The 11871-nt window shown below is 33.4% G+C and overlaps 2 protein-coding genes across 2 annotated transcripts; both read right to left on the reverse strand.

Annotated features, from left to right (window-relative positions):
• Window positions 1-8077: 8077 nt before the first annotated feature.
• Window positions 8078-9305, reverse strand: LOC125839090 (methionine aminopeptidase 1B, chloroplastic-like). The gene is made up of 5 exons (XM_049518071.1): window positions 9150-9305; window positions 9030-9071; window positions 8785-8856; window positions 8474-8553; window positions 8078-8153 (listed from the first exon to the last, which is right to left on the reverse strand). Exons 1-5 carry the CDS (start codon window positions 9183-9185, stop codon window positions 8078-8080), a joined length of 306 nt encoding a protein of 101 aa, XP_049374028.1. The 5' UTR covers window positions 9186-9305.
• Window positions 9306-9763: 458 nt separating this feature from the next.
• Window positions 9764-11607, reverse strand: LOC125839091 (NADP-dependent malic enzyme-like). The gene is made up of 6 exons (XM_049518072.1): window positions 11503-11607; window positions 11327-11422; window positions 11150-11221; window positions 10986-11069; window positions 10811-10909; window positions 9764-9922 (listed from the first exon to the last, which is right to left on the reverse strand). Exons 1-6 carry the CDS (start codon window positions 11605-11607, stop codon window positions 9764-9766), a joined length of 615 nt encoding a protein of 204 aa, XP_049374029.1.
• Between the last annotated feature and the right edge of the window lie 264 nt (window positions 11608-11871).

Here is an 11871-nt window from a genome sequence, read left to right on the forward strand (position 1 = left end):
GATATTTATGTGATTTAGACTGTCAGAAAATTTGCTTCAAAATAGTTATTACTATATAAACATTGCCCTTTTGTTTTGCTTATTTACTATTTCTTAATATTTCATTATTTTAGACGAAGAAAAGTTCATATGACTTGTAATAACGCCAGTTGAAGTTTGTATTAGTTTAATTTTTATTATTTATTCAATAGCTAATTTTATGAGATAAATATTTTCATTAATGCAAATACATATTTATATTTGGGTAGGTTATTTGTATTTAAATTAAACTATTATATATGTCACAAATGTATTATCAAGTTAACGAGATCTTCTAACTTCAAAATATATTATTTTAAAATGTTCCGAGTTCTTTTTCTTAAAAAAAAATCACAACAAATGTGAAAATATAAAATGTAGTTGTTCTCTTCACATATTCATATGACATCTAAGCAATTTAACGTAGAATACACATGCAAAACACATTTGGTTAGATGATAAGAAAAATACAAAACAAATATTATCTATAATGTAATATTAGTGACATAAGACTAATTACATAATTGAACCTCATCAAATTGAAATAAATATATACATAATTGCATTTAACTAATAAAATTTGAGCATCTTTCACATATAACAAACACAAAAATCATATTTGTATGCTATAGCTATAGTTTGCATAATTGCGCTCCATAGCAAACATAAATATGTATATTTCGCTATACATATACAAAAGAAAGCAGTTGTATAATTTCGCTATACTATACAAAAGAAAGCAGTTGTATAATCTGCTTTGGTATACATATACAAAAGATCAAGTGTATAATCTGTGTTTGTATAAAGATAGAAAGAGAGAAAGACAAAAGAAAACTTGGCAGGGGAAGATCGTATTTGTATAATCATAAGTATATAGGATGAAAATATATACATTTGTATTTGTATATACAATTTTCTCTCGCTTTATAAAAACACAAACACGATGTATACATTTGTGTTTTTGTATAAAGTGAGAGAGGCGAGTGAGCGAGCGAGATCTGGGAGAGTGGCGAGTGAGATCTGGGAGAGGGGAACAAAAATATATGTATATATACAATTTTCTCTCGCTTTATACAAACACAAACGCATTTTATACATTTGCGTTTGTATAAAAAGCGAGAGAGGCGAGGGAGAGAACGAGAGTGGCGAGCGAGATTCACCAGGAGAGAGGCGAAATAGCAATAGTTTGCTATGGGATACAATTAAATCAAACTATATTTATAGCATTTAATTTAAATTAATAGTTTGCTATTATATACAATTTTCCCATAAATTTTTTCATTGATCATCTTCATAGGTTTGCGTGAATAAGAGATATATATATGACGATCAACATTGAATATTCACAAAATAATCTGCAATATTATTTTTTGCTAAGCTTATTATTCAAATTTTTGCTTAAATAAGCAGTACTATTTACTGTAACATACATTTTTGAAACTGGTAATCACCTGCAACGCACGTGTCAAAAAACTAGTATATATATATATATATACTAGATTCACCGCACGTGCGTTGCACGTGGTTGCCTTGTCTTGAGATTGACATGAATATGTAAATATATAAGACTATATTAGTCACAATATATTGTTTTTTTTTTGTAGATGATTTTTCCTATAGTTGTAACCGTTATTTATGGGTCTCCAATTATAGATTCCTAAATAATATTGCCTTATGCTCAAATGATTTACTTATTCATAGTGGTTTTTTGGCGTTGCCTTTGTTATAAAAGTAACTTACTGAATTGTTGATAACCATAAATTTCATACAAATGGTGAAGTGGTGATACCACCGATAAAAGTTACAGTAGTGCTGCCCTCACTATTTGTTACATATTTCATCGGGGTATTATTTATACAACACACAACAATATGAACACAAAATTTAGTATTTGTTTCTTTAGTAGTTGTCTTTGTTTGGTGCGATCATAAAGGGTGTGGATTCCATTTGTATTGAGTTGTATCAAACTAAATAGCTTACTAAATTTTCAACTAAAAGTGAGACTAGCTCATTAGGTACATAACTCCCCATGTATTGACTGATCAAAACTGCTTTACCATCTGAACTCATAGACAATTTTCAAGATTACAATGCTTCATTAACAAACGCACCTTTCATTAATGGTCTCTGGTGAGGATTTTCAAATGAGTAGATGCTTCAATCATTGATTATGCACAAAGAGACCAGTTAGAAGGGACTCTGCTTGACGACAAATGTGGCATATTATGCACATTGACATCGAGAGGGAGCATACAATACTCAATATCTAGCTCTCTAGATATCTTAACCATTTCCTCAACTAAGAGGGCTCTCCTTGCCCATCTCTCTCTCATGTCTTTCAAATTCATTGTGTGTGTAATTCATACTGACCATCTTATCCTATTTAAGTCTTCAATATCCCTCATCACAACTGAGGTATCTAGATACCAATGATCACTTTTGTTCTGATCTGAATATACCTAACAGAACATAAGCCATACCATAAATTATTATAACGGAAAGAATATTACTCACTTAGTTTCAATTTGTTTGTTTGGTTTTGACTTGGTATATGGAGTTTTAGGAAGTTAAGAATACTTTTGAATCTTATGGTCTTAAGCATTGTGATGTGGAAAGTTTATGTTAAAAGGTTGCAAAAAGGAAAGATATGTTTTTTTAGACGAACTCAAAAGGAAAGTAAGACAAAGAGATTGAAACGGAGGAGTAACTGGTTTCTTGCTTATGCTGAGAAGCAAGTCAAAAGGGGGTGTTTTGTTCCGTCTATTTTACCAACAGTAATAATTCCAAATAAAAAGTCAGGATAGGTGATTTATGTGTAGAGAGACTACTAAGATGAGTGTATTCTTATTATGAGCATCATGAAAAAGAAAGTCAACCACTATAACGCAAGAGATCCGTAAAGGAAACAACTGAAATTTATCAATGAAAGATGAATAGTTGTATATCCTTGTTATTTTTTCTTTCATCAATGCTATTTTTTCCATAGGAGTTGAGATATACATGCAGAATTCGATTGCATCTCAGGACTACGATAGTAGTTACTTATGGGCTTTGTAGATAAGACACTGTTGGGATATATGATCTTCAAGTTATCGTATTTCAGGAGTACCGTTGTCAATGTATTCATCTCTTCTACAATCAGTTGAGACCCAAGAATCAGAAAAGGTCCTTTAATATACAAAGTCGAATGGTATCTAAATATCTATATTAGAGTGGATGAATTCTTACATGAACTCTGTCTATTTCAACACAATGCCCTACATCAAATGGGTGCATCACAAATAAGAATATTATTGCCTTGAATGTTGTCTTGGCAGTGTTTCCAAACATGAATACGACAGAAGAACCTGAGAGCTCATAAGACCAGGAAATGTGTAGTGTCAACATTGCGTATAAGAAGACAGACGACCAGTATGATAACACATACTAAGACGTTCAACAAGTGATGCAGTTTGTTCACAACAGTCTTTGTGTCTCAGTCGCCATGTGGCCTTAATCTCGATGAGTGCAGGTACCTGGGGAATGAGTGCAATAATGTTAACTCCAAGGGTAAATTCATATTAGTACCATTGATGAGGGTAACGTATTGTAATAGTCTGCAATAATTGGCAGTAATTTGATGCATAAAAAACGTTATCCGTAAGATGCACCGTGCGGGTAACCTAAAGCTAGCAGTAACATATATATTTATATATTATAAAGACAGTTATAATTGCCAAGGGACTGCAGGTAAGCAGAAGAACCAATAATAGTCCATATAATTGTTGCCTCAAGGGGATGTAACAAAGTCGATTAGTGCCATGTACATGCTAGTTTGTATGGTATTTTCCTTCTGGATTGTGAAGTAGAGTTGGTGTGATTGTGATGCATACAAGAGGGTAGCAGTAAGATGTAAAGGTTAGAAGTAACACATATATGGGAAACTTGTAATTACAAATGGCAGGGGATTGTGATTCACCGAAACTAAAACAAATCAAGTCTAGAAATAGGAATATATGTTATAGTAAATAGTATTGCTTATTTAAGCGAAGATTTGAATAATAAGCTTAGCAAAAAATAATATTGCAGATTCTTTTGTGAATGTTCAACGTGGATCGTCATATATCTCTTATTTACGCAAACCTATGAAGATGGTTAATGAAAATTTTTATTAGTTAAATGTAATAATGTATATGTTTATTTCAATTTGATGAGGTTCAATCATGCAATTAAATCTTATCTCATTAATATTACCTTATAGACAATATTTGCTTGGTGTGATTGTGATGCATACAAGAGGGTAGCAGTAAGATGTAAAGGTTAGAAGTAACACATATATGGGAAACTTGTAATTACAAATGGCAGGGGATTGTGATTCACCGAAACTAAAACAAATCAAGTCTAGAAATAGGAATATATGTTATAGTAAATAGTATTGCTTATTTAAGCGAAGATTTGAATAATAAGCTTAGCAAAAAATAATATTGCAGATTCTTTTGTGAATGTTCAACGTGGATCGTCATATATCTCTTATTTACGCAAACCTATGAAGATGGTTAATGAAAATTTTTATTAGTTAAATGTAATAATGTATATGTTTATTTCAATTTGATGAGGTTCAATCATGCAATTAAATCTTATCTCATTAATATTACCTTATAGACAATATTTGCTTTGTATTTTTCTTGTCATCTAACAAGATGTGCTTTGCATATGTATTCCACTTTAAATTGTATAGATGTCATATGAACATGTGAAGAGAACAACTACATTTTATATATTCACATATTTTCACATTTGTTGCGGGTTTTTTTTTTTTTTAAAAAAACTCGGAATATTTTGAAAATAATATATTTTGAAGTTAGAAGATCTTGTTAACTTGATAATACATTTGGGACATATATAATACTTTAATTTAAATACAAATACCTACCCAAATATAAATATATATTTGCATTAATGAAAATAACTATCTCATAAAATTAACTATTAAATAAGCAATAAAAATTAAACTAATACAAATTCCAGCTAACGTTATTACAATTAATATGAATTTTTCTTCGTCTAAAATGCTGAAATATTAAGAAATAGTAAATAAGTAAAATAAAAGGGCAATGTTTATATAGTAATGACTATTTTGAAGCAAACTGCATGAGAGTCTAAATCACATAAATAACATTGATAAATAAAGTCATTCTTTTGTTTTGAGCATCAAAAACAAATCGTGACAATTATCTAAATTTTGGAAAAGAATTCAGAAGCATATAGCTACATCACAAGAGAAATTGATAACAAAAACAAATGAATTTAGACTTACTTCTCAGAATAGTGGTACCTCATATTCCGCTAAACTTCGAACTCCCTCAATGACCATAAATCACACAAAAAGTTTTGAAATGCAAGAAGAAGAAAAGTAGAAGATTGAAAAAATTGTGGTTGAAAAGTGAGAGGAAGCCCCTCTATTTATAGTCAACAAAGGGTAGTATGAACAAATGTTTTTTGTGTCTTATTTGAAAAGTCATTAACTTTTCGAGAAGTCACAATCCTTTGGAAAAGTCACAACTTATTGAAAAAGTCACAATTCTTTGGAAAAGTCACAATTTATTGAAAAAGTCACAACTCTTTGAAAAAGTCACAACTCATCGGAAAATCACAACCCTTCGAAAAAAGTCACAACTTATAGTAAAAGTCACAACTCATCGAAAAAGTCACAACAATCCTTCGAAAAAAGTCACAACTTATCGAAAAAGTCACAACTCATCGAAAAAGTCACAACCTAAGTTAGGGATATTATAGTAATTTAACATTCAAATTAGGAGTTCATGCTTTTAAGGTAATATATATATATTTATTGGGGTGTTATTGGTTGTTTTTGTTTTTTTTGTTACTACTTGTTCTCTTCTTGATTGTTTTTCAACATGGCTTCTTCGCTATTGTATTTGCTTTACATGATTTTTGATATGCTTACTCAAGCCGAGGGTCTATCGGAAATTGTCTGTCTACTTTCACAAGATAGGTGTAAGGTTGCGTACAGTCACCCTCCCCAAATCTCACTTATGAAATTATACTGGATATGTTGTTGTCATTATATATGTATTACGATTAACATGTGTATAGTTTTTTGTTTCTTGTGTTTGAATTTCTTTTGTGGAAATTGTAGGTGAATATATCATCAGGAATCTCATCATCTGTACACAGTTTTCAGATGGAGCCCCCTTCAAACCAAAGTTATTATGGCTGTAAATGTTTACCTCATTGGCCTGAAGAAGTTAAGGTAATTCTATTAGTTTGCTTTAGATTGAGACCACAACACTTTCCGTCTCAAGTCAAAACCAAACAAACATATTGAAAGACAGAGTACTATTTGTATGCTTGATACCCTCACTACAAAAAAATGTTCAAATTGCGGGGGTTAAATTACATATTGCAGCGGTCAGTAACCCCTGCAATATGTTGTTACGGCAGTTGCAAAACCACCTGCTGTTAGGTTTGTGACAATTAAGTCACATGGGTTTTTCACCAACCACTGTTACCAGTAGCAGGGGTTATTAGCGGAGGTTTTGAACCCCGAAAATTGACATCAATAAACCTGCACTTCATATTCTGGGAATCAGAACCCCAACAATTTGTGAGTCTGGGAGTCGGAAACCCCGCAATTTATGAATTTCACATTAAAATTAACAGGAGTTTCCAACCCGTGCAATTCATGAACATGTAAATTTTTACAGCATTCTGCTAGTTATATTCAACTTTAAATATCAATGACTAATTAACATGTACATCATAGTCCAAACCTAAAAGGACATATTAGTATTAAGAAATAAAACATATTTCAAACACAAAAATATATCATTAAGTGTACTATTCGTTTTACAAGCTATATTGAAATATGTTATTCACCCCAACCATTACGATTAAAAGGAACTTGAAATCACTACAAAACTGTTGGTTAATCTTGCTTTTATTGATGAAAAGTCTTCACTAGCATCCAAACTCAAGAAAGGACTTGCAACAGTTTATGGAACATCACCTGGCTGCAAAAGAAAATACACAATAAATGGGTATTGAAGGAGATAACTTTAGCCTTAGAAAGAGGGCGTTGTAATTGTTGTAGTGAGTCGTGGAGAAAGACATAAACCCCTTTGGGTTTCTGCTCTGCAGGAACATGAGCCATTAGAACGTAAAACGATGAGAACGTAAAGCGATCCATCTATTAGAGTCTCTAGCGTCCAATGGGGCATGATCACTATGACCCAATAAATACAGCTAGTGATCTAAGTTTATCAGTTAAGGTCTCAAGGAATTACTTAGAGATAGCAACTTCAAAAATCATGGCATCCATTCTTTAAAAAACAAGACTAAAGTGGTGATGAAACGATCTTTTCACTGTGAAGGTGACATTCAATTTAAAGGGTAAATGTCATGATGCTAAGAGAGGTAAGTGACTACTCCCTTTGAAGTCTATGCATTTTATACTAGTTGCAAATAAGAAATGAAAAGAGGAGATTCAGTTAATCATAAAATATCGTATTAGCAACTAAGAAGTTCGTGGAAATAGAATAAGGCAACTAGTGGCTTCTGCATGTTAATATGAATGTTTCTTTAAGTAAATAACCAATTTTTGAACATGTTTTGATATCATTTCATATAAACTATAATCTACCTTGTTATTTTTTATATTGTTAACACACGATGGTGGAACTGTTTCTGTGTGACCTATAGGTCACGAGTTCGAGCCGCGGAAGCAACCACTAATGCTTGCTTGCATTGGGGTAGGCTGTCTACATCACAATCCTAGGGTGCGGCCTATACACTCTGACCAACCAATGCATCACAATCCTAGGCTGTATATATAAACAACCTGTTCTTTAGAGAAAAGTAAGGACAGGACAAACACAACCAACTCCTCCAAAAGTAAACCTATCTAGAATTAGTTTTGCGTTAGATTAAGCATGGTCTTCACAATTCTAGATAACTCTTCCACAACTTTCAGATATTTTACAGGATGAACACAAATGCAGTAGTAAATGTCAAAGTTGATCAAAATGAGAGTGACTTATGGTGATGAAATATGAGTGGTTCAGTGAAATACTGTCCCAATACCATGTCCAACAAAACGATCAACTACACCATAACCAAAATTTTCAGCATGTTCACTGAAATCAAAGTCCAAAAAGTTCAATGTCCAAGAAAGAGTGTCAACAAAAAATAAGGTACATACACAAGAAATGACATTAACTGTTTGCCAACAATATTCAAGAAAATCACAGTAAATTATTCAAAGTTTCATCAGAAGCAGCAAATTTCACTACCGACATTTTTTAGTGGTAATAACTAAAAGTTTTTGTATATGTTAGACAGAAACAGTTTGACACGTATAGGAACTTCAAAATAGATAGACTGTTGAAGCTTCAAAATATCCATATCACCAAATAATAATCACGAATTCACGATAATATCATATTCAGAAAATTACCTGATCCTCTTTCCTATCTTCCTATAAAGAGCACCATCTCTGCAAACAGCACTTCCATAGTGCAAGCACTCCTCAGTCACCTGCCACAGTAAGATAATACAGACATAATCAATATAACGAGCATCGGATGATAAAAGAGACAGTAGTTCTATTGTTAATACTGATTGGTATCTTAAATCTTAACCAGTATTAGCATAGCGGAGCTCAATTTCAAATAGCAGTGTTCTGATTAACTTTTCAGAAGCTAAAACTTTGTTAAACTAATAACCAGACTGTTTCAGCATTCCTTTCATAATTGACGAAATCTATACCTTTACAAGCCGCTTTATGGATTCACTCACGTCACCACAGAAAAAGGTCTTTGACGTATCGCCATGATAACCCTGAAAAAGGAACAAATGATCCTTACAATTTACAAGGTTCAGCCATAATTCAACGGCAGAACTTTCAAGAGAAGACAAATGTCCTTCTAAATACATAGGGTAAAGACCGGCTAGCAGTAAAAAAGATAGCACATGTAGTCTATTACAATAATGAAGGGGCATCGACAAATTACATTCAGGTAAACGGTCACGTCAATGCTTATTATTTCCCCATCCTGCACAGTATATTGCTGTTTGTCTTGAATACACATAGAAAAAGTTTAAGCAAGAGGATGATATGAAAAGATAATGACCAGCAGCTGCCGTGAGTCAGGTATTCCATGACACATTCACTCATTGACGGATATGCACACACTCTTCGGAAACCCCCCATAGCCTAAGGGAGATGGATAAGCGCCAGCATTGATTATCATTTGATGCACAACTTTGTCAATTTCATTTATTGTTACTGAAGGATTATAGATTCAAGAAAAAAACATGTATTTACATGTTATAGGGGTTTCAAAGGAATTAATAAACTCGATGAAAAATAAGATACCATTCTTGTGAATAGGGATCGAACATTCAGAGCACATCTTCATTTTGTTCCAATCCATAGAGGTTTTGAAGGAAACATTTTATGAGAACCCACCTCATATTTCAATTGAACATCAAAAAAACATCTACATATGAGGATTCAACTCCTACTTAGCCAACTTTTTTTTTGTTTCTATTGCTAAAATGCTGCTTGTCTGGAGATTTCCTTCTAGTGCAAAAGGAAAGTTACAGGGACATATAATACTTTTAGATTAAGCTCAACCCAGATGCACTTGTACTTGACTGAAAAGGACATTGTGAGTTTCCTAAAATAGCACCTGCGTCAAGCCCATTCATTACCAGCTGCTTCTTTTAGATAAGAGAGTCAAATCTACCCATTACGTGCTACATACAGGTCAAGTTTCCCATTATCTACGACTTCTTCGACGTGCTCTGCCGGAACATGAAGTTCAGTTTTTAAGGTCTGGCCTTTATCTTGTCCTGGAGAAGCTAGAGCTCCAAGTTTACCAGAGGTTACTAAAAAAGATCTCTATTATCCAGAAGCAGAAAGATCTGAATAAAGCTCACCAAATCAAGTTAAACTTAATTGTTAGAGCTCTAAACTGGCTTGAAATTGATATGGGTGTTGATGAGGTGGAGTGTATCATGTCCATTTTGATACATAAGAACCTTGTCAAAGGTTACTTTGCTCACAAAAGCAAAGTTGTAGTTTTAAGCAAGCAAGACCCTTTCCCAGATTGACAGGCAAAGTAGTTACCTCATAAAAATGAGGTTGTACCACAGTATCTGAACAACTATGTTCTTAATGGACTGGGAGATAACCAATCTGGGTAATGACACTGTAGCTGGCTCCCCATGGTTAGGCATCACATATTCAAGCAAAGTGTGAGTTCAGTAGTTATTTACGCGCTTCCTCCACAGGGGCGTTTGTCTACAGATAACAAACACAATTTATCAAGTGATCAAACATACTAAACGAGAATACGACTTTGACAAACCATTGGCAACCTAAATCTTTTACCTTTTTGGAAATTGCAAGTGCTATGATTTCAGCTATACCAGTTCCAGCTTGTGATCACGGAAAGATCGACATGAAGCACAATGTAATGACTTTAAGATTGTTTCAATATGTTTTAATGAAAACAATCCATCCATATCTGCTATCGACACGAGTAGAGGCAAAAAGATCATCCATATCTGCTATCGACACGAGGAGAGGCAAAAAGATTATATGATTTCAAATGCATAATATCTCCAAATGTAAATCGCGTCATGAGTGGGATGTCATCGAATTGTTGTATTCTTTCCCTTGGTTATTCATTGCTACCATTTGTATCCTTTTTTACATGTTGTTAGACATAGCTTGTTTACCGAAACGATTGAAAACTTGACTCTTTAAAAGAAAGTCTTGACTTACTTCTCCAGCACCAAAGAACAAGAACGTATGCTCAACTAAGGACCATCCAAGCAGCTTAAGCGATGCAACAAGCCCCGCAAGTACCACAACAGCTGTCCCCTGCAGCATTAATGGGATCAGAAACTTGAACGAACACAAATGTTTGGTGATATAGGCCAAAAGAAAAGCAGCATACCCGTATATTATCATTGAATACCAAATGTGTGGTACCATATTTCACCAACAACTCAAAAGCATCGTGATTCGCAAAATCTTCATACTGCAGATGACGTTACAAATATCAGACTTAGACGTTACATGAAAGGCGATTTGGTCCTTAACAAGTTTCAAATTACTAACCTGTACAGGAACTTTTTCGCCGTAGATTTGCTTCACAACCTTCATGAATTCTTCAAGAAAGTTGTAGTATTCCTACAAGAAGCAAAAAAGAAACATACATGTCTTAAGAACATGCTGCAAGTCTCAATTTATATTTACAACAAGTACGATATAGAGTTATGCTATTATAAAATTGACCTCGCCAGTAGGTCTTTTTTGTCTGAGTCCAATGTAGAACTCGTCTTTCAATAGTTGCTCATTATTTGTTCCCACATCAATGGTTATTGGTAAACACTGCACATGCGAAGCAAAACGATAAGATGTTCATAGTTACAAAATCAAAGTAGTATATAAGTTTTAACGAGCTTTGGTACCGCTGAAGGTCTGACTCCTCCGAATACAGTATACAGAGCCAATTTTCCTACTGGTATACCCATTCCTTGTGACAATATGATGTAATTCATAACAGGATTACTCATTAGACGCATTACAAAGTCAAACATGAAAAGAAAATTTGTTTTGGGCCAAAGAATCTAACTTAACACAAATTTCAAGTAATTTTTACATTATACTAAAAACTTCTCTTATGTCGAGGGAGTCCGTGAAGGACCGTACACCAAGGGGTGTAATGTAGGCAATCTATCCTGCAGGCTTAAGCATTAGCCATTAATTCCGCCAATTGAACCCGTGACCTACAAAATTTACCACAAATGAATAGTGCTCTGGAAAAATAGCTAATTCTA

The sequence above is a fragment of the Solanum verrucosum genome, unplaced genomic scaffold (genome assembly GCF_900185275.1).
Source record: "Solanum verrucosum unplaced genomic scaffold, falcon-dt-bn FXZP01000163.1, whole genome shotgun sequence".
NCBI classification, from domain to species: Eukaryota; Viridiplantae; Streptophyta; class Magnoliopsida; order Solanales; family Solanaceae; genus Solanum; species Solanum verrucosum.

Coding starts and splice junctions, on each gene's coding strand:
- LOC125839090 (XM_049518071.1), bottom strand. CDS start 9,185: ATGTGTCATGGAATACCTGACTCACGGCAGCTGCTG. Junction 8,857..9,029: donor ACGTGACCGTTTACCTGAAT/GTAATTTGTCGA, acceptor TTCCTTTTTCAG/GGTTATCATGGCGATACGTC. Junction 8,154..8,473: donor AAGATAGGAAAGAGGATCAG/GTAATTTTCTGA, acceptor CTTTGATTTCAG/TGAACATGCTGAAAATTTTG.
- LOC125839091 (XM_049518072.1), bottom strand. CDS start 11,607: ATGAGTAATCCTGTTATGAATTACATCATATTGTCACAAGGAATGGGT. Junction 11,222..11,326: donor AAAAAAGACCTACTGGCGAG/GTCAATTTTATA, acceptor TGCTTCTTGTAG/GAATACTACAACTTTCTTGA. Junction 10,910..10,985: donor TATTCAATGATAATATACGG/GTATGCTGCTTT, acceptor TTAATGCTGCAG/GGGACAGCTGTTGTGGTACT.